Source organism: Protomyctophum parallelum (assembly GCF_964188405.1).
Source record: "Protomyctophum parallelum genome assembly, chromosome: 19".
Lineage (NCBI taxonomy): Eukaryota > Metazoa > Chordata > Actinopteri > Myctophiformes > Myctophidae > Protomyctophum > Protomyctophum parallelum.
The window spans coordinates 38,617,819-38,639,164 of record NC_139717.1 but is presented as its reverse complement, the minus strand read 5'-3'; the positions used below and the strand labels follow the sequence as shown (position 1 = coordinate 38,639,164).

Genomic DNA, 21,346 nt, shown 5'->3' with positions numbered 1-21,346 from the left:
AGGAAATCATCATATAAAGAAAGTTAAAAGGGGCTAAAACCTTAGGTTAAAACATGTACAGTATACGAGGAGAAAGGGTGGGGGGAGCTCAGACTACATTTACAGGGGCCAGTTTCGAATTGCAGCGCCAGCCGTGCAAGGTGCTTTTGAGAGTATATATATATATATATATATATATATATATATATATAACCTAAGGTTTTAACCCCTTTTAACTTTCTTTATATGATGATTTCCTGTTTTTTTCTTTTTTATATAAGTGTATGGTCTCTAAATGTTCTGATGAATTGAAAATGGTGGATCCTGTGTTGTAAACGTTTTTATATTGACTTGTGCGTTTCGTTTGAAATGTAGCCTGACCTTGTGCATACTGTCAAATAAATAAATTCAATCAATCAATCTATCTATCTATCAATCAATTTAGGCTAAAGGTAGTATAACACAAAATAAAGCAAACTGGGTTTATCTGTAGGTCCAACTATACCTAGAGGCTAGAACTATTTGTGTGATCTTTGTGTGTGTGTGTGTGTGTGTGTGTGTGTGTGTGTGTGTGTGTGTGTGTGTGCGCGCGTGTGCGTGCGTGTGTGTGTGTGTGTGTGTGTGTGTGTGTGTGTGTGCGTGTGTGTGTGTGTGTACAGTGGTTGATCCTCTGCTTCTTGGTATTAGTGACCATAGTTAGTAGATCTATGTTAGTGACTATCGCGCAAATCAGAGAAGGAAAACAAGCGCACTCCACTGACTGCTGTCGTCATCACTCGTAGACGCAGTTCTGAGTTTGCGTCAACGATTTGAGGCCTGCGGTTAGAAGGCGCCTAGCTCGTTGAACACAATTGAAGCGTTTCATTAAGGATAACTCGTTCATAACGAACTTTTTTTAAATCATTTATTTCTGGGTATATACATAAGGTACGTATAATTCTGCGCCTGAACGGGCCTTTAGAAAGGTACTTGGGAGTCTTTACTTTGTATAACGCGACGTTAACGTTAGCTTAGCTTATCGTTAAACTGTGCCGGGTGGAACTCCTTTATAGCTCTATGGGTGGACCTCGCTAGCCATGACATGAGTTGCTTGCTTCTGGCTGGTTTTAGTTACTTTAATAATGAGTTTTAATCCTTTTGTGTAATGTTTATCTCTCTATAGGCCTATCACATTTAATGCGACAACAAAAAACAAACCTCAACTGTAGGCCTTTGCCTCGCAGACCTGGATAAAGTTATTAATAGGAAGTTACAACTGCGTAACAAACTTAGCTAATGGATTTCAGAATTACCTGCCATTGATGCATTATTTCTGTCATCTGAGCAAAAGTAACCAAGCAATTTGAATTTATACATATTTCTTCAACTTTATTGCTGAGTGTAATAACACTGTAATGAGATGTGAGGTAAACACGTGGGGTTTGCTTCAAGACTACCATTGCTTCCCTTTGTTTTTATCAGGTTGGTCTCCAACACAACAAGGATGTCCTTCCCACCTCATCTTAACCGACCGCTGCTACCCCAGCCAGGGATGCCTCCTCAGTATCCAGGGTTCCCCACAGGTAAGGCACACAGTGTGTAATCAACATCTTAACTTCTAATGACATCTGTTAAAGCAAATGGTAACATGAGTCTTATTGGCTGTCACAGGAGCCCCGATGATCCCATTGCATATGGGCCTCATGGGTTCAACACCAGCTGTCCTATTGCAGACTCCCATGACGGTGATCAGCAAACCTGCTATCCCCAGGAAGGAGGGTCTTCTTGCACGTCCTAAAGAGGACGAGAACAGTGGCCCCACCACCACAGTGTTTGTGGGTAACATTTCAGAGAAAGCCTCGGATGTGCTCATCAGACAACTGCTGGCAGTAAGTGACAGCTTGTTTAAGAGGAACTTAGCTGGTTTTCAATATCAGCTAAGCTGATATGAATCATTGTATTGTGAGTGGAACATGTGAATGTGACGAGACGAGACAAACAAGTTCTGTGTCGTGTGTCCTGAGAGCTCCTGTTGGACAATCACCACCAGACTACATAACTTATTGAAATGTGCTGAAATTGTCCAACGCAGAGATGAAAAGCTTTTGGCCCCAAACGTACTGGGAAGTGTTCATCTTCAAATGTCCACAAAAATAAACGATATATCGGCAAAGTTCCCAAAGTAACCCATTTACCTAAGGTTTCTGTAAACCATCAGATTCATATTATTGATAATGATGCTACATGGATACTTACAACAGCAACAACTGAGAGACTAGTTAACAACACACACACACACACACACATCCTCATGGTCAATATGTTCCCACATGTGTCAGCCTGACGTACCATACTGTTCCATCACGCTCTGTGAAAGATGAGCACCGCGGGTCGGCCAGGTGACCAGAGGATCCATTCAAACCAGACAATTCCAGGCTAGTCGTAGATCTAGCTAATGTGCAAACCTTTCTCATTACATATTTCCAAAGTGATAGTTGTAGTTACCCAAATAAATACCAGAGCTATTCATAACAAATACTTAACATAAAAACTAAAGCATAAAACAACACAATATTCTGTACTGTAATGGCTAATGAACTCTTGTTTCCTTGTCATTCTTTTCATTAGAAATGTGGTATCGTCCTGAGCTGGAAGAGAGTCCAAGGAGCCTCAGGCAAACTTCAAGGTAACATAAAATGCACAATGATCAACTCTGTGAAACTAGCGGTTTCAATTTCACATCTGCTATTTTCACCATTTACCAGCCAAAATGATTTTGGCATATGAAATATCTGTTGATGGCTGCTCTGCTAGAGGGATGGGAATTTGAACATTGTTTTTGTAAATGTGTACAACTGTACACTTGCAGTTAGGGCTGCAACTGTCTATTTATAAGTGATTATTCTATTGATTCCAGAAATTATTTGAGAAAATATATAATTAAAATGTTCAAAATATAAACTATGAATTGCGAGCTTGTAGACGATCTGCTATTTTTGTTGTTAAAGCTAACTTTCATGCCTTGGATTTGAATTTAGTTCCTCCATGCAAGTGCTGGAATGTTTTCCATTGAACTAATAAGAGCCTGCCTGCTGATTCAGGGCAGAAATTCTACCAGTACCACCTGTCAACCAGTAGTGTTCAAACCAGACCATAGGATGTACATAGGGAGTAGAATGGCCAGTAGAGCGTCCGGGTGGGAACAGCAAGGTTCCCAGACCCAGTTCGATCCCAGGCTCCCCCACTGACGTTTGAAGTGTCCTTGAGCAAGACTCTGAACCCCTAATTGCTCCTGATGTGCAGCTTGGTGCCTGTATGGTTTCCTCTGAGAACCTGTTCTCATTTAACTAATTGCACACAAAATATGATGTGATTTAACCTTCTTCCATCCTGGTTTGTGTGGCAGCCTTTGGCTTTTGTGAGTATAAAGAGCCTGACTCCACTCTGCGAGCCCTGCGGCTGCTTCATGAGATGCAGATCGGAGACAAGGGTTTGCTTGTGAAAGTGGATGCCAAGACCAAAGCCCAGCTGGATGAGTGGAAGGCCAAGAAGAAGACAACCAACGGGGTAATGTATTTATTTAATGTAATGATTGTGACTCTTGGCTTCGCTTCCTTTTTGGTATATCGAGGAGTCCTGTCTCACAACCAAAAGTGTGTTTTAATTAAATGGATAAAATAACTGATCCTGGCCTGGGCCGTGGCTCAGCGGTCCAGGCACCTTTACTGGTAATCCAGTCTGGCAGTGTGCCACGGGTTTGACTCCCGATCCTGAAGGCCTTTACGGCATGTCACCCCCCCCCCATCTCTCTCCCCATTTCCTGTCAGCCTACTGTGATTCTATCCCTCTACAAAAATAAAAATGAAAAAGCCACAAAAAATATCTTTAAAACAAAGTAACAAACCCTACAATTAGTACTGTGAAATTGTTAAGGCCCCCATATTTCAACCCCCCAGAAACCTGTAGGAAGTCCCTAGTGCAGTGACCAAAAACGCTGTGACCTTATGGCATGTTGTGTTGACTCTGTTCTCGCTCATGTTTTCTTTCTCGCTCCATGTTGGGACTTTGAAATAAAAGCATAAATAAACACCCTAATGTAAACTTGAAAGTTAATTTACATAGTTTGACTACCATGAATATATTCAACTCGCACATTTGATAACAGTCTTGTTGTTTTCTGGCTGTGGCAGAAGGATGGAGGGCTGGATGAGGAGGAGGTGCTGGATGAAGAGACAAAGAAAAAGGATCAAATTGTCAAGGGTGCTATCGACGGGCTTTTACGAGAGCATTCCAGCGAACTCAATGCTCCCTCACTGGATGACGACGCCCATCGCCGCAATAGGAGAAAGAAGGAGAAAAAAGAGGAGGTATGGGAATAATCCCCAATTTGTGTAGCTCTTGTAATGCAAATATGGCTGCAATTTACGATTATTTAAATTATCTATCAATATAAAGTATATGCTTTATTTATTTATTCAAAGGACCATAAAATAAAAAATCTAATTTTATAATCTATGGCACCAAGAAAACGGTCATATTTTTGTGATATTGTAAATGGCAAGTATACGAAATAGTTGCATGCAATTTTGTTTGTTTATGTGTCAATTTATGCTCTGATTGATCACAAATAAAATTTGCAGAATGCTAGTAATCTGTGCGCATCTACACTTTCCACCTTTTGTCCGCAGGAGGACATCAACGCTATTGACGGATTGGAGGACGACAAGAGGGACCTAATTTCCAGAGAGATTAGTAAATTCCGTGACACCCACAAGGTACAGTAACTCATTTGATCTCCTTATTGACATTACAGGTTTTGGACAGCAGCTGCTCATATAGTTCACTCACCCTTAATTTCACATATTTACAAAGATTACATATTTACAAAGATTTTCTTTGATCGTGCTAAGCTGCACACTGCACTACAAATTGGTCACCTTCAATGAATTGGAGATCCTTAAAATGTTGAGCTGCCACACATCTGATTTTGTCGCACATTATTTTTCAAACATTTACATCATATGTGCTCTAACACTGCCCAACTGTTAGTATTTCTGATATCATTCTCAGCCCTAATTTGACACGTGTAACCACATTTTTTGTGAACCCACCTAGGTGTGACCATAATAGTCATTAGACATTCATCACGCACACAAAAAATGCATGGAGACGATGTAAAGTTACTTAAAAGCTAATCTATTCATTAAACCCCACCATTATGATAGTGATCATATGGTGACAAAATCAAGATGAATCTCAGAGCTTTGGAAAAAGTTGCGAGGATAGGATGTAAGTATCAGCTTTTACTTACTAGATACATATACTGGGCGCCCCCCTTTTGAGGACTTGTACAGGGGCAACTGCGTGGGCACTTTGGTGTTTGATTGACGTGCTTTTGGAACTCTGTCTGTTCAGCCAGATATGTATGAGTGACAGAGTATTCGGCAGAACACTGATTTCCATTTGGAGTCGTGCGTCAGTGCTGCCCTGTGAGCTGGACAGCCCAGTGAACCTGTGCAAGCCCTCTGTAAAATGATGTTCTGTATTAATGGTGTTTATTTGTTTATACTATAGCACGTAGACTATTATCAATAACCACTGCAGTGATTTCTGGCTTTGTCCGGGTGGGTGGGGGGCGTCCTCTCCACAGCAGCAATGATGATCTGAAGACTGGCAAGGTATGAACTTTCTGTATGTGTGTGTGTGTGTGTGTGTGTGTTTCTGAAATCCTTATCTCACCTTTCCTCTACCTCTAAATCTTTAGTCATATTTTACATCAATCGTGCTTTATTTTATTTATGTCAATCAACTAGACTATAAGAGTAATATAATAAGAATACATACCATAGCTTGAAACAGTCACCTAACCTAGCACAGTCATGCTTTAATCAGTTAAGTTATGATACATTTGTAGCAGCCCAGATTTCAATGAAGTGGATCAGAAACTGAAAAAAAGAAGGGGAAAAGAAGTTTTACAGAACTAAGACTGAGAATACGATTCACTTTACTGATTGTATTTAATACCACTCAACACTACTATGCCTGTTGCCATTACCAGTATGAATTAACTGAATTATAATGATTAAACAAAAGTATCATGAGTACATGGATGATAGCCACAGGCTGAACCATTTATACTCTTGTAGACTCCTAAACTACTATTATGTTGGTTGGCTTTTTGAGTGTGAACAAAACATCGATAACGATAACACAAAGTAATAGTTTGTCTAGATGGTCTTTCTGCCTTAAATCATCTGAATGTAAGAACAAACGACAACAAAAACAAAACAGTTTCTGATCAAAAAGAACATCAAGACATTTACTGTCCAGTCCGTGGTAGAATCTTCATTGAGGTAAGTAAAAAGAAACGAGAACCAACCCCACAAATTGATGTGGATGGACATCCAGTGGTATGGAGATATGACGAGCTTCCTTCTTCTTAAAGCATATTCATTAAATTCCACTGGTCTGTTTCACACTGTATTAAGTTTAGAAATGATCAAGTCCCAAGCATAAGGTTTACATGCTATGATGCATGCTATGCCTGGTTTTACGAAGTTAAAACTAATATTAACCTAGTAAACCTAATATTGATGTCACTCTGGATACGAGTGCTAATGTTATAAATGTTATACAATTGCAGACCTCACTGCTTTAGCCAACAAACGTATGCACCACTCCACAAAGTGTTCAGTCAGCTTTGGACCCTGGTTTGTAATCTTTCCATAGACATGGAAAACCTTGTGTATATAGTATTCATATACAGTAGGGAGAGGTGGTGTCTGTGTGTCTGAGTAATGAGTCACAAGGACCTACCGAAGACTACTATATGGGTAAGACAGCTTCTACAATTTCATTTATCTTTACAGAAATGTAACTGATGTTCATAAAGTCACATTTGTCTTGTTTTAGCCACTGTATCAAATGGCATTGTAACCATCGTAATCTTTAAATGAAGGTTGTTTTGATGATGATGATGATGCTTGAGCACAGACAAAACCCCATAACCTTTTTTCCCTTGTATACCGTGTAACCTGCTTTCCTCCCAGGCCTAACTTAAAAGGCTTGTAGGGGCAGCGAAGGGCTGAATCCTAGTTCAACACCTGTAAGTCACAAACAACTAGTTTAACAAAAGACTGACGCCTTTTTTCTGTATTTCCGTTTCCTGAAGCTGCTGTGCTTTAACTCAACATTTAAATAGTACAAATGGAACATTTGTCCAACATATGTTTTAATACCTAAAGAACGGTCGGTTTATTCTTTTTATTTTTTCCCCCCAGTACCGCATGTTTCATAGAATAAAGACACGTACAGTAGAATAACTTCGGCCTCTCTGCAGAGCCTGGTAACCACTGCACCCTTTAGAGAATTTGTCAGGTCAGACAAATTGATTGCGCTCCTGAAACTGTACGCCCTACTGCCTTGTTTGGGTCTCCATTGAACCCCCCTCTCTGCTTTTCCTCTACAGAAACTGGAGGAGGAGAAGGACAAGAGGGAGAAAGAGCGGGCAGAGTTTGAGCGCGAGAGGAAAGACAGGGCCATAGAGCGAGAACGGGAGCGAGAGCGCCGTGACCATGAGAGGGAGAAAGAGAAGGAGCGCGAGAGGGAGAGGGAGCGTGACAGAGATAATAGAAGTCGCGACCGAGAGAGAGCGGACCGAGACCGCCGGACAAAGGAGCGGGAGCGGGAGAGAGACTGGGACAACAGGGACAAGAGCATTGAACGCAGTCGATCCAGGTAACGCTACGATAGATATTAACCTAGTATGGTTTGGCAAATTGAGGGATCACTGTGCTTTGTAGTAAAGGTGGGCCAATATGGAAAAAATAAATAAAAATCCCATATTTTCTGCCCTTTTCAAGATTTATTCTTCCTGTTATCACAAAGTGACTTGCAAAAAAATAACCAATTTCAAAGTAACAACAATGGACAACAATATTATTGGATAACATAATGAAATGACCTAAATAAAAATATGCAAGTACTTCTTCTTTTTTTACAAATGTTATGTTCAGTGAAAAGCAGTTGCTTTTGTATTTTCTACCTGCTTTTGGCCATTCTATTTTGTGGTTTTGCTAGGGTATTTGACTTGCGTCTTTCACATTCAGCGTATGTTGTGTAATTGTGTTTAACAGGATGATGAAAGAAATTGGTTGTCAAAACTGTCTTTCGCTGTAACTGGCGTAGAATTGGACATATCATTTCAAATTTAGGCATTTACTGTAGCAGACTCCGAGGTTGGATCAAGCGATCAAGTAAATGGAGTGCCAAGAAAACAGTGCTACAAAGTAGCTAAGCTATTGCCATTTGATTGGTCGGGATGGAGAAGGGCACAGAGGTGCACTCTGAACATTTTCTAATGACGAAGTATCTTTTTCTGTGTTTGGCAGGGAGAGGAGTCGAGACCGAGACAAGGACAAGAAGCGGGACCAAGAGGATGAAGAGGATGTATATGAACGCAGGAGAGTGGAGCGGAAGCTGAGAGAAAAGGAATCAGCCTATCAGGAGGTAACGAGGGGGTGGGCCTGATTGTCAGAGAAAACCTGGAACATTTTTAAGTAAAATATTTGCTTCTGGGGGTTTCCTGGAACTACATATTTTGAGAGGGGGTCAATAGAGATAATTCTGGGGGTCCTTGACATGAAAAAGGTTGAGCACCACTGACATAGAAACAGGTTTTTCAAAAACAAGGCTGCATTATTCTTATTACAAGATACATTCATTGAAATCCTCATACATTATCGCTAGGCTGAAAGAAGAGATCCCACTTCTCCCACTTTTTATAGAACTTATCCTCTTGTAGTCTAAGTATGAATGTTAGTTTTTCCATAACATACAGTTCCTCAGTAATGTCCATCCAATGTTCTTTCGTTGGTGGGTCCTGTTGGTACCAGCGTCGTGTGATTGCTTTCTTACTTGTTGCTAAGAGGATCTTGATTAAATATTTATCATGTATAAGAAACTCTTCAGGGATATTTCCCAGCAATAAAAAGTCTGAGGTATCTTAAAACTTTAGGACAAGTCCAGAATATATGAGCGTGGCCCGCCTCCTTGTGGCCACACTGTCTCCAGCATGGCTGTTCTGTTTTCAATTGTCTTGACTTAATTTTAGGTTCTTCCAACAGAATTCTCTCCACATTTTTGAGTTGGTAGACGTAATTTGTGTTTTGCACATATTTACCCATTCCTCTGTAGTGATGGTAATTTCCAACTCTTTTCCCCAATTAGTTTTAATGTACTCTGTGGAGTTAGTCCTGGCTGAAACCAAAGCATTGTATACACTAGACACTGCTCTTTTAGACTCATGCTTATATACCTGTATAAAAACCTGTATGAGATCGTTTGAGTCCACCGGCTCGGAAGCTTGTGCTAATAGTTTCTATTATACAAACATGGCCTGACAACAACCTTAAGTGTTTATATATAAATTAAAAAAAAGCTTTAATCCCTGCCTCATCCATAGATCGCCTAATACAGAGGCCCAAATGATACACACAAATATGTTGCTGATGTGACACTGTTTTGACTGCAGCGTCTCAAAAACTGGGAGCTCAGGGAGAGGAAGAAGGCTCGAGACCATGCCAAGGAAACTGAGAGGGAAGATGAACGCCGGAGAGAAATGGTAACAGGAAGTGTTAACCCACTTGTGCCAGAGAGGCGTAACTTATTATGGATCGCACCGCAGCTCTAGGCAAACCCTGCTGTGATTGGCCAGTAGTTGCTGTGATTGACACTAGTTCTCGTTTTTGCAACTTTGTCTAAAAAACATAGCCCTAACCTCAGTAAAACTATGCGTAAACCTAACCTGAACCCTAACCTCAGTAAAACTATGCCTGCCTGGGAGCCAATCCGACCGGTCTGTCTTAGAGCTGTGGTGGGATTCATAATCTGAATTCCAGTCCAGTGTGGCATGGTACAAATGTTTCAGAACACGGATAATGAGCTTCATGTAATCATAGAGGATTACATTTTGTGGTATTGTTTGTAAATATTATACCATGATAAATTAGGGCTCTAATTCTAAATGTTCCTACAGGTTAAAGAAGGCAAACGACTGAAGGAGTTCCTTGAAGATTACGATGATGACAGGGATGACCCCAAATATTACAGGTGAGCTTCAGGACTGAACATGGTATCAGGGAGGGCCAATAGATTTACCAGGAATTTGTTGTGCAATGTGCAGCTGTTCTGTAATGTTTAAATAGGTTCACAACCTTTAGTTTTTGTTTCATGGTGAACCAGATGGATGGGTTTTTAACTAGGACCCCACAGCTAATTAAAGCGTTTGGTCAGGCACTCAGTTTGCAAACCAAGACCTTGTTGCTGCTCATCATAGATTACATGTTTCTGAACGTGGACAATTCAGATGGTGTGTAAATTAATCTCAGAAAGGCCACTATATTTGACTTTCCTTGGACAGTCTACTGTAGACTAACCGACACACTTGATGGGTGGGCAAACCCCACCCATCTGGCAGCCAAGATGAATAAAACTCCCACCAAAGGATAAAAACAAATACTATTTTACTCAGGCCCGATTCTGAGTAGTTGCATGCAGTGTTGCAGTGTCATCCTTTGTTCCTTAATGTTGTAATTTGTGCTGTGACCCCTAGGGGCAGTGCGCTGCAGAAGCGTCTTAGAGACAGAGAGAAGGAGGTAGAGGTGGACGAGCGTGACAGGAAGAGGGAGCAGGACGAGCTGCAGGAGATCAGACAGAGGCTGCTGGCAGAGGGACATCCAGACCCTGACGCAGAGCTACGCAGGGTGTGTGTGCGTGTGTGTGTGTGTGTGTGTGTGTGTGTGTGTGTGTGTGGGCATGCATGCCAGTATGGCACTATTGTCTTTGTGAAGGTCACTTGATCCTCAGAATCCCCCTGCTTGACTATTAATAATCTCTCATTAGCAGACCCTCTGCATTGTGTGACGTGATCTCCTGATTGGTTACACCCCTGTGTTTCTGCCTATCATCATTGGTCTAGATGGAGGAAGAGGAGGAGCGACTGCGGCAGCCTCCTGTCCTCCCGGAGCCGGAGCCAGAGCCCGAGGAGCAACGGAAGCACCACAAGGCCCCTCGAGACCACCGGGACCGCAGAGCCGACAGAGGGGACAGAGACAGAGAGAGAGACAGAAGGGAAGTAGGACGTCCACGAGTCGCCCAATCGGACGATGAGGTAGAGGAGGGTGAGGAACAAGATTATGAGAATGATGAGGATGAAGACAATCCCCACTCCAAGCCCAGCCTGAAGCCCACATTGCGGCCAATCACAGCGGCCCCGTCTGTGTCGTCGGTCAGCAGCAATGCATCCCCCAACACACCCGGGGGCGACTCGCCGTGCGGCATCATCATCCCCCATGAGAATTCTCCACCTGAGGCTCTGCCCCAGGAGGAACACAGACCCAAGATTGGCCTGAGCCTCAAAATGGGTAAGACCAGTGACACCTGGAGACCTATTATGCAAGGGAATTCACTTCAACATACACAATTGCAGTATGTGATAAATTGGTCAGTGCTGTTGTGCTAAAACTCTTCTGTCATTGCAAAAGACAAATCTGCCCTCTGCAGATTTGGTCTGGCACCGCTCATTTGTGATTGGATTTCACTCACTCAAAAGTAGAGGGGGGCCAATCGTGGCCCAGTATGCAAATACGCATTTGTTTTTAGGAAATGCAGGTTTCACACAGAGATTCCATCGAATATCTACACGGTGGTATTAGTCTGGCCAAGCAATGGATAAAACATATTGCAGTGCCAATTGTTTTCCAACATCGGTCTTATTACCTTCAATCCTAGATAGATAGGTAGATCAAGTAGAAATTCTTTGTTGAATTTATCATTCATTAAAGTTATTATTTTTGGTGATTGTCTAGGTGCCGCCGCACCAAGCCCCAGCCAGCCCAATGCCACCAAACGGAAGAAGCCCACGGTAGAAAGTGTCTTCAACAGGTTTGACGATGAAGAGACGGACGAGCGGCCCCGCAAGCGGAAACTGGTCCCCTTGGACTATGACGACGAGAAGAGCATGGAGGCGGATGCGGCAGCCCTGGCCAGTGTTAAGGGAGCCGACACTGAGGAGAAACGCAAACACATCAAGAGCTTGATAGAGAAGATTCCCACGGGCAAGCCTGAGCTTTTCTCCTACCCACTGGATTGGACCATGGTCGACACGGTGAGACAGTGGTGCTGAAACACTGCCCAGTGCTACCAGCTTTTAGAGTGGTGCAACCATAGGGTGCAAGCCACTCCAATGCCCAGCTTTGTCCGTCCCTGGCTGTGTCCCTATGTATGTTTAGGCTTAGGGTACCAACAGGGGACGCTGTTGCACCACTCACTTCATTTACTTAATGTTGGCCATTGTGAGCAGTTCTACTTGAATAGTTTTAAGCATTAAGCGGTCTCTTAAAATGACTTTGTAATCAATGGAATTGGAGGGGTGCGTTTATTCTGCCTAAATTCCCCCAGATGCCCTGGAGATTATGTCCAGCTACCTATAGTAACAAACCGTCTGCACATTTGGTTCCCAAACTTTTCATTCAATCACATAATTTTTCAAACCTTTATTTATTCATTCGCGACCCATGAAAATGTTAGTAGCTTGGTACCCTTCTAAACTGTATTTTTTTGTATTTTTTCCCCCCATAGATATTAATGGAGCGACGAGTCCGTCCTTGGATCAATAAAAAGATCATTGAGTATATTGGAGAGGAAGAGCCAACATTAGTGGACTTTGTCTGCTCCAAGGTAATACATATGTGGTTGACCTTTGGAAAATTGCAGTTGGGAAGTAAAATGAGTATTGAATACCACTGATTACTTTTGAAATTTCCACCTCCAGGTGATGGCTCATGGTACCCCACAACGTATTCTAGATGATGTTGCTATGGTAAGTGGCATTTAAATAGCCAACAGAAGACACACATGCATATCCATTCTACTGTACAGTAGGTACTTGGTTGGGACTATTGAGTCCAACAATAAGGGGGTTGATATTAAGTTCTCAACGACATAATTCATCATCATTCCAGTTGTTGTACCATTAAATTGAGAGATAACATGTTTACATTTGAGGTGCTTCTAACCTCTGCCTTTCTCAAGCCTATTGGATTAAAGTTGCCCTTTGTTCTTGCTCAGGTTCTGGACGAGGAAGCTGAAGTCTTCATAGTGAAGATGTGGAGGTTGCTCATTTACGAAACCGAGGCGAAGAAGATTGGACTGGTTAAATAAGCAAAGTAAGCACTGAATGAAGATCAACCATTTTTTATATTACCTTTCCAAAATAATTCAGGCCAGAACTGAGGATCCCCACGACGTGCGCTAATCATTGAGGTCTGGTGTTATACACATGCAGATCCTTAAAATTAGAATATTGTGCAAAAGTTCATTTTCTTCTGTAACCATCATCATCCTACTATAATTCACTCAATGTCTGTCTGAATGAATGTCTGAAACACTGTCGTAGCTCCTCACTGCCTGCACCAATCGCTCCGACCTTTCACTCAGGCATTGACCATTATATTACGGTGGTCTTAACGAAGCCCTTTTTTTCACTTTAACAAATTAGTGATTAATAATGAATTTATTAGTGCATTAGAATTACCCATCCACAAATGCGAAAACCCACAAGTATTTTTCCCTCAGAAACCGTCGGAGCTACAGTTACAACACTTGGAGGGGAGGTTCATAATAATTAAAATTAATGTAATAAATAATTACATCAGTCGGCCTCATGGTGGCGCTATAACAGCCATTTTGACTTTTCTTCAAAACACACTTTTTGCTCTTCCACCTACAGCTTTTGTGCAAATCTCACAAAACAGTACACATGATCTCTCTGATTAAAACACAGGCAGAATCTTCAGAGTCCGTATCGTTCGACTGTAATCGAAGTTAGTGGGAAGGGCCTGTTTTACAAATAATTACACACATGACCAACAGAATGTCCAATCCACCCCAAACTTCATTCACATGTCGCGGGTGGTTTAATCAACGGAGAGCTTAGTTTATTGCAAAAACATGCTTTTTGGGGATAAATCCGCTATGTTTGTCATAGTGTAACCTACGGGCGCTATAGCGAGACTGTACATAATTTGGTGTTCATATATTCAGAACGGGTATCATATATTTTCGATTTATTGCACATTCTCTGTGGGGTTCAGGTCAGGCCCGTTTGCTGTTCACTTGAGCACAGTAATACCATTACCATGGCCAGTACACCAATTACTATTAGTTTGGGCAGTGTGGGCAGATGCCAAATCCAGCTGGAAAGGAAATTCAGCATCTCAATAATAAAGCTTGTCAACATCATAGACTGTAAAAAGAATATGGACAAAGCGTTCCCCGGGTCTAACATGAACGTAAAATGAAGCCGGTCAGTCCTTGAATTGTAAATCGCCATCTTTCTAGATCCGTTTTGGCCCAGCTGGCCTAGACAACGAGGCGGGACTTCCCCCCCCCCCCCCCTTCTTCTTAGTTGGTTTTTATTTTGACTCGAGTGGGTGGGGAATCCCGATCATAGACTGTAACGGTAGCCACGCCCCTCAGAACATACGCGACTTTATGGTCATTTTTTTAATACATGGGACCATAATTTTCCAAAAAGAATATTATGACATTAGAAATGAGACTTTAAACTAGTGACTGGAAGCAGAAGGTATTCATGACCATGTTTATTAAGGTAATAGTCTAGGTGAAGTTGGGCCCAAATACATGGACTTCTATGGGCTATGGGTTTTTTTGGGCCCAATGACAGCGCCACAACAGGCCATTATATGAACTTTCAGGAAATCCCGATTTCCTTAGTGGCTTCACAAAATATCTGCCTGACTGCCCCCCTGGTCAACATATGGAAAAACAAAGCTCTAAAATCTCCTGGTAGATGGCTGTGTTGACTCCAATGTGACGTTTTCACTGTCTGTGATGATTTGTTCTGCCTTGTCATCCGCTGGTGTTGGTCCACTGTGTTGTATCAAGTCCAGAGTCAACACAGCCATCTGTGTTGCATCAATTCAGATGGTTGACATTTCTGGCTTAATTTGGTCTCATGTAATATTTTAATATTGAGATAGGATTCAAGATTAAACTGTAGACTGTTAAGCCATTTCCCCGTAGCTTCCTCACATTTGATTTCATGCCAATAAGTGGAAAGTATAGCTACACAGCCACTCTACTTTTCTGAGGTTCCCAATGAATTGCCCTGGAGACCACTTATCTTCATACGGTAGTAACCATGCGTCACTGAGGTCCCATGGATTGTCCTGAATAGAAATGTCTGAAGTGTTCTATACAAATTTTGAGTATGCACAGTACTTATGTATTTCATTTTACTTTTTCAGGTTTGGGGACCCATGTCTTTTATTGAGGAAGTTCTTTTTTTTTTTCTGGTCATGTTCATGGTAAACATGTTCTCATCCATAAACCAAGGGAGCATTATTCTGTCTACTGAACATGACTGGCATAACAATGGCTGGTTGTACACCTGTAGCTACAACCTCAAAACCACTATAGGAAAATACAGCTGCTAGGAATGATTTGCAGTTGTAAAAATGCTTCCATTTGTTTTTGTATCATTGCCATTTGTTTTGAATAAACTTGATTTTTATACATAATGTATGAACTCTTAATTTGTTCACATTTAATACAAAGCAATTCAATATGAAAACCACTTAGACCTGCAAGCAGGGGTCATCGCCATGTTGGCTTGTGGTGGACTTTTGTCACAGACATACAAAATGAGTACTGTAGATGCCCCTGAATGACCATAACGTCTGTAACTGAGTGTTCAAATGGACCCGCACTCTAAGAGTTAAGCCCAAAACACACCGTCTGAATGCCGCGCGTCAAAACAGCCGCCTCCGTTATTTTCAATGAACCTATCCCACACCAGCGGTGTCTGGCGCGCCTTCACGCCTCGCCTGACGCTCCGATACGCTGCTGTTCTATTTTCCAGGCGTTGCTGCACGGCCTCCATCCGGGAATCCGTGGTCATGGCTGGGTAGCGCGCCGCGTCCTGTGGGTGTTGCTATGCGGCTATGACGTGCGGAAATACTGTGCCGCGTCGCTGCGCACCCGCTTCACAGACTGTGTTGGGCTTTAAGGGGGTCTTTGAAAATACATTTGAGAACCACTAGTACTAATGTGCCATAATTGTCACTCATTCTGAAGACTTGACATTCAGTATTAAAGTGGGTGTTATCATCAAAATAAGTACATAATGGTGTGTAAATCAGAACATCTAGAATTTGCCACGGACAAGACCAAGTCTTTGCCAGGTTGGTGACTCCTGTTGGTGACCAAGGATGTTATTAGAAACAATGTCTGTTGGTCTTAACTCATTACAACCTAATGAATTAGTTCAACACCTAAAATAACGTGCCACATGTAGCAGTTTGGTGTTAAAATAGTTTCCATTCCTCGCCCAGGTTCTGGCGAGCCGCCCCGCGTCCGAAACGGCAGAGAAATGACAGTTACCGTGTGCTGGTCCCTCTAGTGTATTGTACTGCACACCCAAAATCATATATATATATATATACAGTTAATATGTGCGTGTTTGTTAGGTTGTGCACAGGTGTTTTCATGCTCTTATACCCAGCCAGGCACACAGCTAGCTCCGTAAGGGAGTGGTTGCACCACTCAATTTATTTAGTACAATGCCTTTCAGCACATAACAAATCCAATCACAGCATCTTTGCTCAGTTGGTTAAACATAACCAGAACTAAAACCTTGATTAAAACAGACTGGTTGACAATCTCCCTTAAGATCTTAAAAGTAAGAATGAAAATTCAGATGCCACCGGTTGTATACTCGGATCATCTTTATTTCGGATGAAGTGTTGTGCATTGTGGGCTTGTTTTCACACAGGTTTTGATGACATACAGGTTCTGTGAACATCCTTGGTCCATGTCTTGGTCCTCCACAGCATACAACAAGCACACTCAGGGGAAAACAATTATCTACAACCACGTTATTGACTGCACAAACTTACTGCAAACAATGTGATGAGAATTAAGTATTTACAACCTTCATTCAATCACACACACACACCAATAGTTCACTTCCTAGTTTATGTACTGAACAGATGCTCTCGCTAGTAGCAGCCATTGGTTGATGTTTCGGGCATTTTGGATCAATACAGTAATACGTTTTGTCACCTAGTATCTTCAATACTGAAAACGACAATAGATCACAACGTGTACACAAAAAATAACTAATTTGCACAAATAGACATTAACATGGCCTGGGAGGCACAAAATAAATAGGGTGAGTCGGTGACACATACGAGGTGCAGCTAGTGTGTCACTCAAAGAGCAGGTCCTCGTCCATCTCTTCCGTTAGCATGTTAGAGGGCTCAGCGATGGGACCCAGTTTGGCCAGGCGAGCAGCGATCTCCTTCTCTGTCCTCTCTCTCAGCTGCTTTTTCTTCTCCTGGATCTTCTTCAGCCTGCAGATGGAAATATCAGAAGTTTCATCTTTTTTGTTCCCAATAAACATAGGTATGTTGTGTTGTGAGCTTTTGGTAGGTTGAATCTCCACACTGGCTGGACCAGCCTGTCCATGTGAAGGGAACAATTAATGCTACCCATTGCTACAGAAATAAACCAGTGACCAACAGTACTATGGACATTCTGAGCAGCTCTTAGGTGTTGGGAGTCAATTTTTAACTGCTTTATTGTAGCAGGCATAACCAGCACAGAACTGATTCAGTTCTAGATGAAAGATACCAGTTAATTGACATCACCTGTAGAACTCTTCTCGTTCTCTCTCATCCAGTTCTGTGACGATGTAGGTGAGGGTGCGCTCAATACGAGGGATGATCACTGTTATGGAAGTAGAAAGAAAGGGTAAATATGCGATCAGCTACTATCACACTGCTGGGGTTCTGCTTACTGTATTTGTTTAATTGGTGCTACTTGATGCAAACTTACCATGCTCAATAGCATTGACACGGCGGTTGGTAATCTTTATGGCTTCATCCAGAGTGACAAAAGAAGTCTGTTGACATATGAGCCTACTGTCATCAATCTCATTGACAGTTTTCTGATACATTATGAGTTTTCATAAGCAAATCCTTTTGCTATAATTGATAAGTGGTGGTGCTTAAAATGGCAACTTTTCTGTTAAACTAGAATCATATAATTTTCTATTGTAGAGGGCAAAGGGAAGTGTTAGATTTTCATGTCATCCTCACAGAATTTTTATCAACAAAGTTACCAATTAAACTATCCTTACATGTTTGCAATAGCACCTCCTACCTGTAAGGAGGCCAACTCCACAAGTAGCTCAACAGCTTTGGCATAGTTTCTTTTCAATCTAGAGAGCTGCTCTCCTCCTCTAGCCAGACCGGTTAGCTCATAACCTTGCATGTACAGAGAAAATAGCAGGCCATTTATTAGTTTCAAACTAGTAATGCTTTTGTTCCAAACATATCATCACCAAGCTTACAAGCTTCTACTTCCAAAGCAACATAAATATATACAGAAATCACAGACCACAGTATTCAACACAGCTGTGTAATAATAATAATAAATAGCCTGGTGAGAAATTACTTACTGTCCCCGCCTTCCTGGTAGTGCTCAAACACTGGCAAGGTGACACCTAAAAGAGAAGAAAGGACACATAAGGAATCAGATCAGATCAATTAGGGATTCTAGTAATGAGAAGATGACCGATAGCTATTCAGTATTTTAGCTGTGACGTGAGCGCCCCCTCCTGAGATACTTCCGGGTCCTACTTTTGTGTCGCTTTTGTGTCCCCATGGAGTTATACTGTGACGCTCCGTCGGACTAAATCTGAGACGAAAACAACCACGAAAGTCTAATTTTACCGCTTTCCTCGCAAAAACAACAAAGCTGCGCTGCTCTCCCAAATCTGACAGTGACAGGCCGTCTGTCCCACATGGAATACTATCGCCATTTTATTTTATTGTGTCAAATAAATCCTCATAATGCAAACTAGATTCAACATACTCAAGCCTGCATACATTCTAAATATACCCCAGAAATATTTTACCGATCAAATGGACTGTTGCCACCTTCAATAATAATGATAGTCTTTATTGTCTCCACATCATATATTTTTGTTGTCATGGACACTTGTACAAAACATTAATAATTCCACTCGAGTTGGAAGCATTAAGACCCATTTTAACCCTCAATGGCTTCCTTTCTGAAAAATAACGTCACTGTAAAAAGATTCACGCGTTTAGATATTCAATTTACAATGGATGCGGACGGGAGCTGGTGCCACTTGGACCCGGACGTAACGTAGCACTACAAAATGACGTCGGACTTAAATACTGAATGATACTAACCTGCCACATTGTCCTTTTTGGCTCTGACTTTCACCTGGGCCTTATTCACATTCTGTATTACAGTAGTGCTGTAGAAATGAGGATGGATGTGAGTGACAGATTTGTTTCAGCAGCAAACATGATCAGACAGCCTGGATCAGGGCCTACATCTACTTGAACTAACAAAGTGTCTTCAGTGTTGTTGTTTTTTAACTTAACCAAATTTTATAGAGATCTAATTTCTATTTTCAGACAAAACATTCCAAGACTGTATGTTCAGTCTTACAACAGTGGTTGTAAGCGGTGTGGATATGGTCTATTGCGGCCGTGTGCATATGGTGATGGTCTATATTGGCTCAATGGGCACATCATTCCAGGGGTGGACTGTGTCACCAAAGGCACTGGAACGGCCTCTGGTCAGATGGGTGGGCTGCGTGCATTTAATAATGATCAATCAATCGATTGTGTTCCGGCTTGGATCCATGGAACTAACGTCATTTCCTGTTTATCGATATCACAAGATTGTAAAGAAAAACTACCATGCCATTTTCTTTTATATATTGTTATAAAAAAATCAACCTCATCAGTGGTGCCCCAATCCACAGTTTGAGAATCACTGGCATTGCCTAATGACCCTTTACCTGAAATCCCCAGCAGCAAATTTGGCTTCGGCCAAAGAGAAGGCAGCCTCTCTCATCACCTCTCCCATCAGGGTCTTGGTCTGGGGATGGTAAGTATAAGACGGTAAATTCCACCTTAGTCCGGACCAGAGCTGACCAGAAAAACTAGAACAGAACGAATAATCAGTTGCTTTGACCCACTTCAATTATTTTGCGTAGGATCAAGCGGAAGCGCATGGAGAGGGCATCAGCTTTCTTCTTGAGCAGGTTACGACCAGTCTGGGCCCCTTTCAGTCTGGCTTTCATGATGGTCTGTACCCTGCAAGTAAAATGTTAAATTAAATCACGATTGGATTAATTAATGTTTATTTAGTAAATAATCATGCTTTTCAATACACCAAGTTATAACGATCAGGGTCAAGAATCTGATCAGTTTGGGTTTTTTAAAACATCCATGTCAACAGTCAATGGAATTATAGCTGCAGACGTGCATCACATTTTGACAGCTCACGGCTGGATCATGTACTGTACTGTACACACAAGGCCTCACATGACACAGTTCCTCAAATGCAGCCTACTTTTTTAAACGGGCAGCAATTCAGTGACATAGTTCACAAGTTTCCTTGGTACAATATGCAGAATAAAACAATACTCTAATTTAGAGTATTGTTCAGAACGTGAGATATTTAGAGTCTCTAAAAAATATCTCACGTTCTGAACTTCTGCAGATAAGAAGTGAACCACAAAATGGGTCAAAATGTAATCGTCTGCTTTCGGCTTGCCTAGTGAGAGACAATAATGTGATAGATTGGTTGAAAATTGTATTAACAGTTTGTAGAATGGGGTACAATCAAATAAAATACAAGTACAGGTCAATACAACATCTGCTAAGAGGTACCAGAAAAAGGCTTGTTTACATAAGGGTCCTCTTTCAATTCATCAGAAAATAACCTTGCCCTATTATTTATTAAGCAAGCTGTTATTATGACTTGAGTTTATGCTCCGTCGCACGACGGTGTCGAGCAATCAATCTACAAGTTCACAGCGGTCCTCGCCATAGTACGACGAGGTCGGGCTTTTTGGGAGCTAGCAAAACACAAGCTGCTTACATTCTGGACGGGAATACGTCGATCCTGTCTTTTCCTGACATTTTGTCCTTTGGTCGAAGGCAGCTCCGTTTCTACGAACAAAATGGTGGGACGGTGGAAATGTTTGACCAGCTAGTGTGTCCCTGCAAATAACACAACAGTAAATAATCTATTCTACGCGTAGGATTATAATAAAGATGCGCTTATGATGAGTCGTGATCTTGGGGTCCTGCAGCTTCGTCGTGAATCAGCTGGTGTGCTGGTCATGTGACTGTCACGCCAGTCGAGTGTGCGTGGGCCAGCGTTGCCATTTCGGCGTATTGTAAGCGAGTTTGGGTTTCTTTTTTCCAGTAGTTTAGTTGTTTTTTCACTTGTTTCTAAAGTGCACTTGTTTATT

At 41.8% G+C, this 21,346-nt stretch overlaps 2 protein-coding genes across 4 annotated transcripts; one reads left to right on the top strand and one right to left on the bottom strand.

The window, feature by feature from the left end:
- Positions 1 to 773: 773 nt before the first annotated feature.
- Positions 774 to 15,554, top strand: rbm25b (RNA binding motif protein 25b). Of its 3 annotated transcripts, XM_083790935.1 has the most exons (18): positions 774 to 906; positions 1,441 to 1,541; positions 1,630 to 1,847; positions 2,587 to 2,644; positions 3,365 to 3,525; positions 4,149 to 4,325; positions 4,647 to 4,733; positions 7,427 to 7,695; positions 8,349 to 8,466; positions 9,491 to 9,580; positions 9,995 to 10,068; positions 10,571 to 10,721; positions 10,937 to 11,381; positions 11,826 to 12,124; positions 12,598 to 12,696; positions 12,791 to 12,838; positions 13,087 to 13,184; positions 15,288 to 15,554. In XM_083790935.1, exons 2-17 carry the CDS (start codon positions 1,463 to 1,465, stop codon positions 13,177 to 13,179), a joined length of 2,466 nt encoding a protein of 821 aa, XP_083647061.1. In that variant the 5' UTR covers positions 774 to 906; positions 1,441 to 1,462; the 3' UTR covers positions 13,180 to 13,184; positions 15,288 to 15,554. The 3 variants fall into 3 exon arrangements, with proteins under 3 accessions (XP_083647061.1, XP_083647062.1, XP_083647060.1); XM_083790936.1 differs by having other exon boundaries at positions 4,152 to 4,325; positions 13,087 to 15,554; XM_083790934.1 differs by having other exon boundaries at positions 13,087 to 15,554.
- Positions 15,555 to 16,761: 1,207 nt separating this feature from the next.
- On the bottom strand, positions 16,762 to 21,192 carry atp6v1d (ATPase H+ transporting V1 subunit D). Its single transcript, XM_083789827.1, has 9 exons — positions 20,971 to 21,192; positions 20,063 to 20,180; positions 19,883 to 19,962; positions 19,263 to 19,330; positions 18,503 to 18,547; positions 18,205 to 18,308; positions 17,878 to 17,944; positions 17,691 to 17,769; positions 16,762 to 17,393 (listed from the first exon to the last, which is right to left on the bottom strand). The coding sequence occupies exons 1-9, from the start codon at positions 21,009 to 21,011 to the stop codon at positions 17,249 to 17,251; spliced, it is 747 nt and encodes a 248-aa protein (XP_083645953.1). The 5' UTR covers positions 21,012 to 21,192; the 3' UTR covers positions 16,762 to 17,248.
- Positions 21,193 to 21,346: the final 154 nt, after the last annotated feature.

Excerpts from the sequence above, each read along its gene's own strand:
- atp6v1d (XM_083789827.1), bottom strand. The coding sequence starts at position 21,011 with ATGTCAGGAAAAGACAGGATCGACGTATTCCCGTCCAGAAT. Across the intron at positions 19,331-19,882 it reads TTTGCTGCTGGGGATTTCAG|CACTACTGTAATACAGAATG; the intron begins GTAAAGGGTCAT and ends TCATTTCTACAG. Across the intron at positions 17,394-17,690 it reads GAACGAGAAGAGTTCTACAG|GCTGAAGAAGATCCAGGAGA; the intron begins GTGATGTCAATT and ends TTCCATCTGCAG.
- rbm25b (XM_083790935.1), top strand. The coding sequence starts at position 1,463 with ATGTCCTTCCCACCTCATCTTAACCGACCGCTGCTACCCCAGCCAGGG. Across the intron at positions 2,645-3,364 it reads AGCCTCAGGCAAACTTCAAG|CCTTTGGCTTTTGTGAGTAT; the intron begins GTAACATAAAAT and ends TTTGTGTGGCAG. Across the intron at positions 4,326-4,646 it reads AGAAGGAGAAAAAAGAGGAG|GAGGACATCAACGCTATTGA; the intron begins GTATGGGAATAA and ends TTTTGTCCGCAG.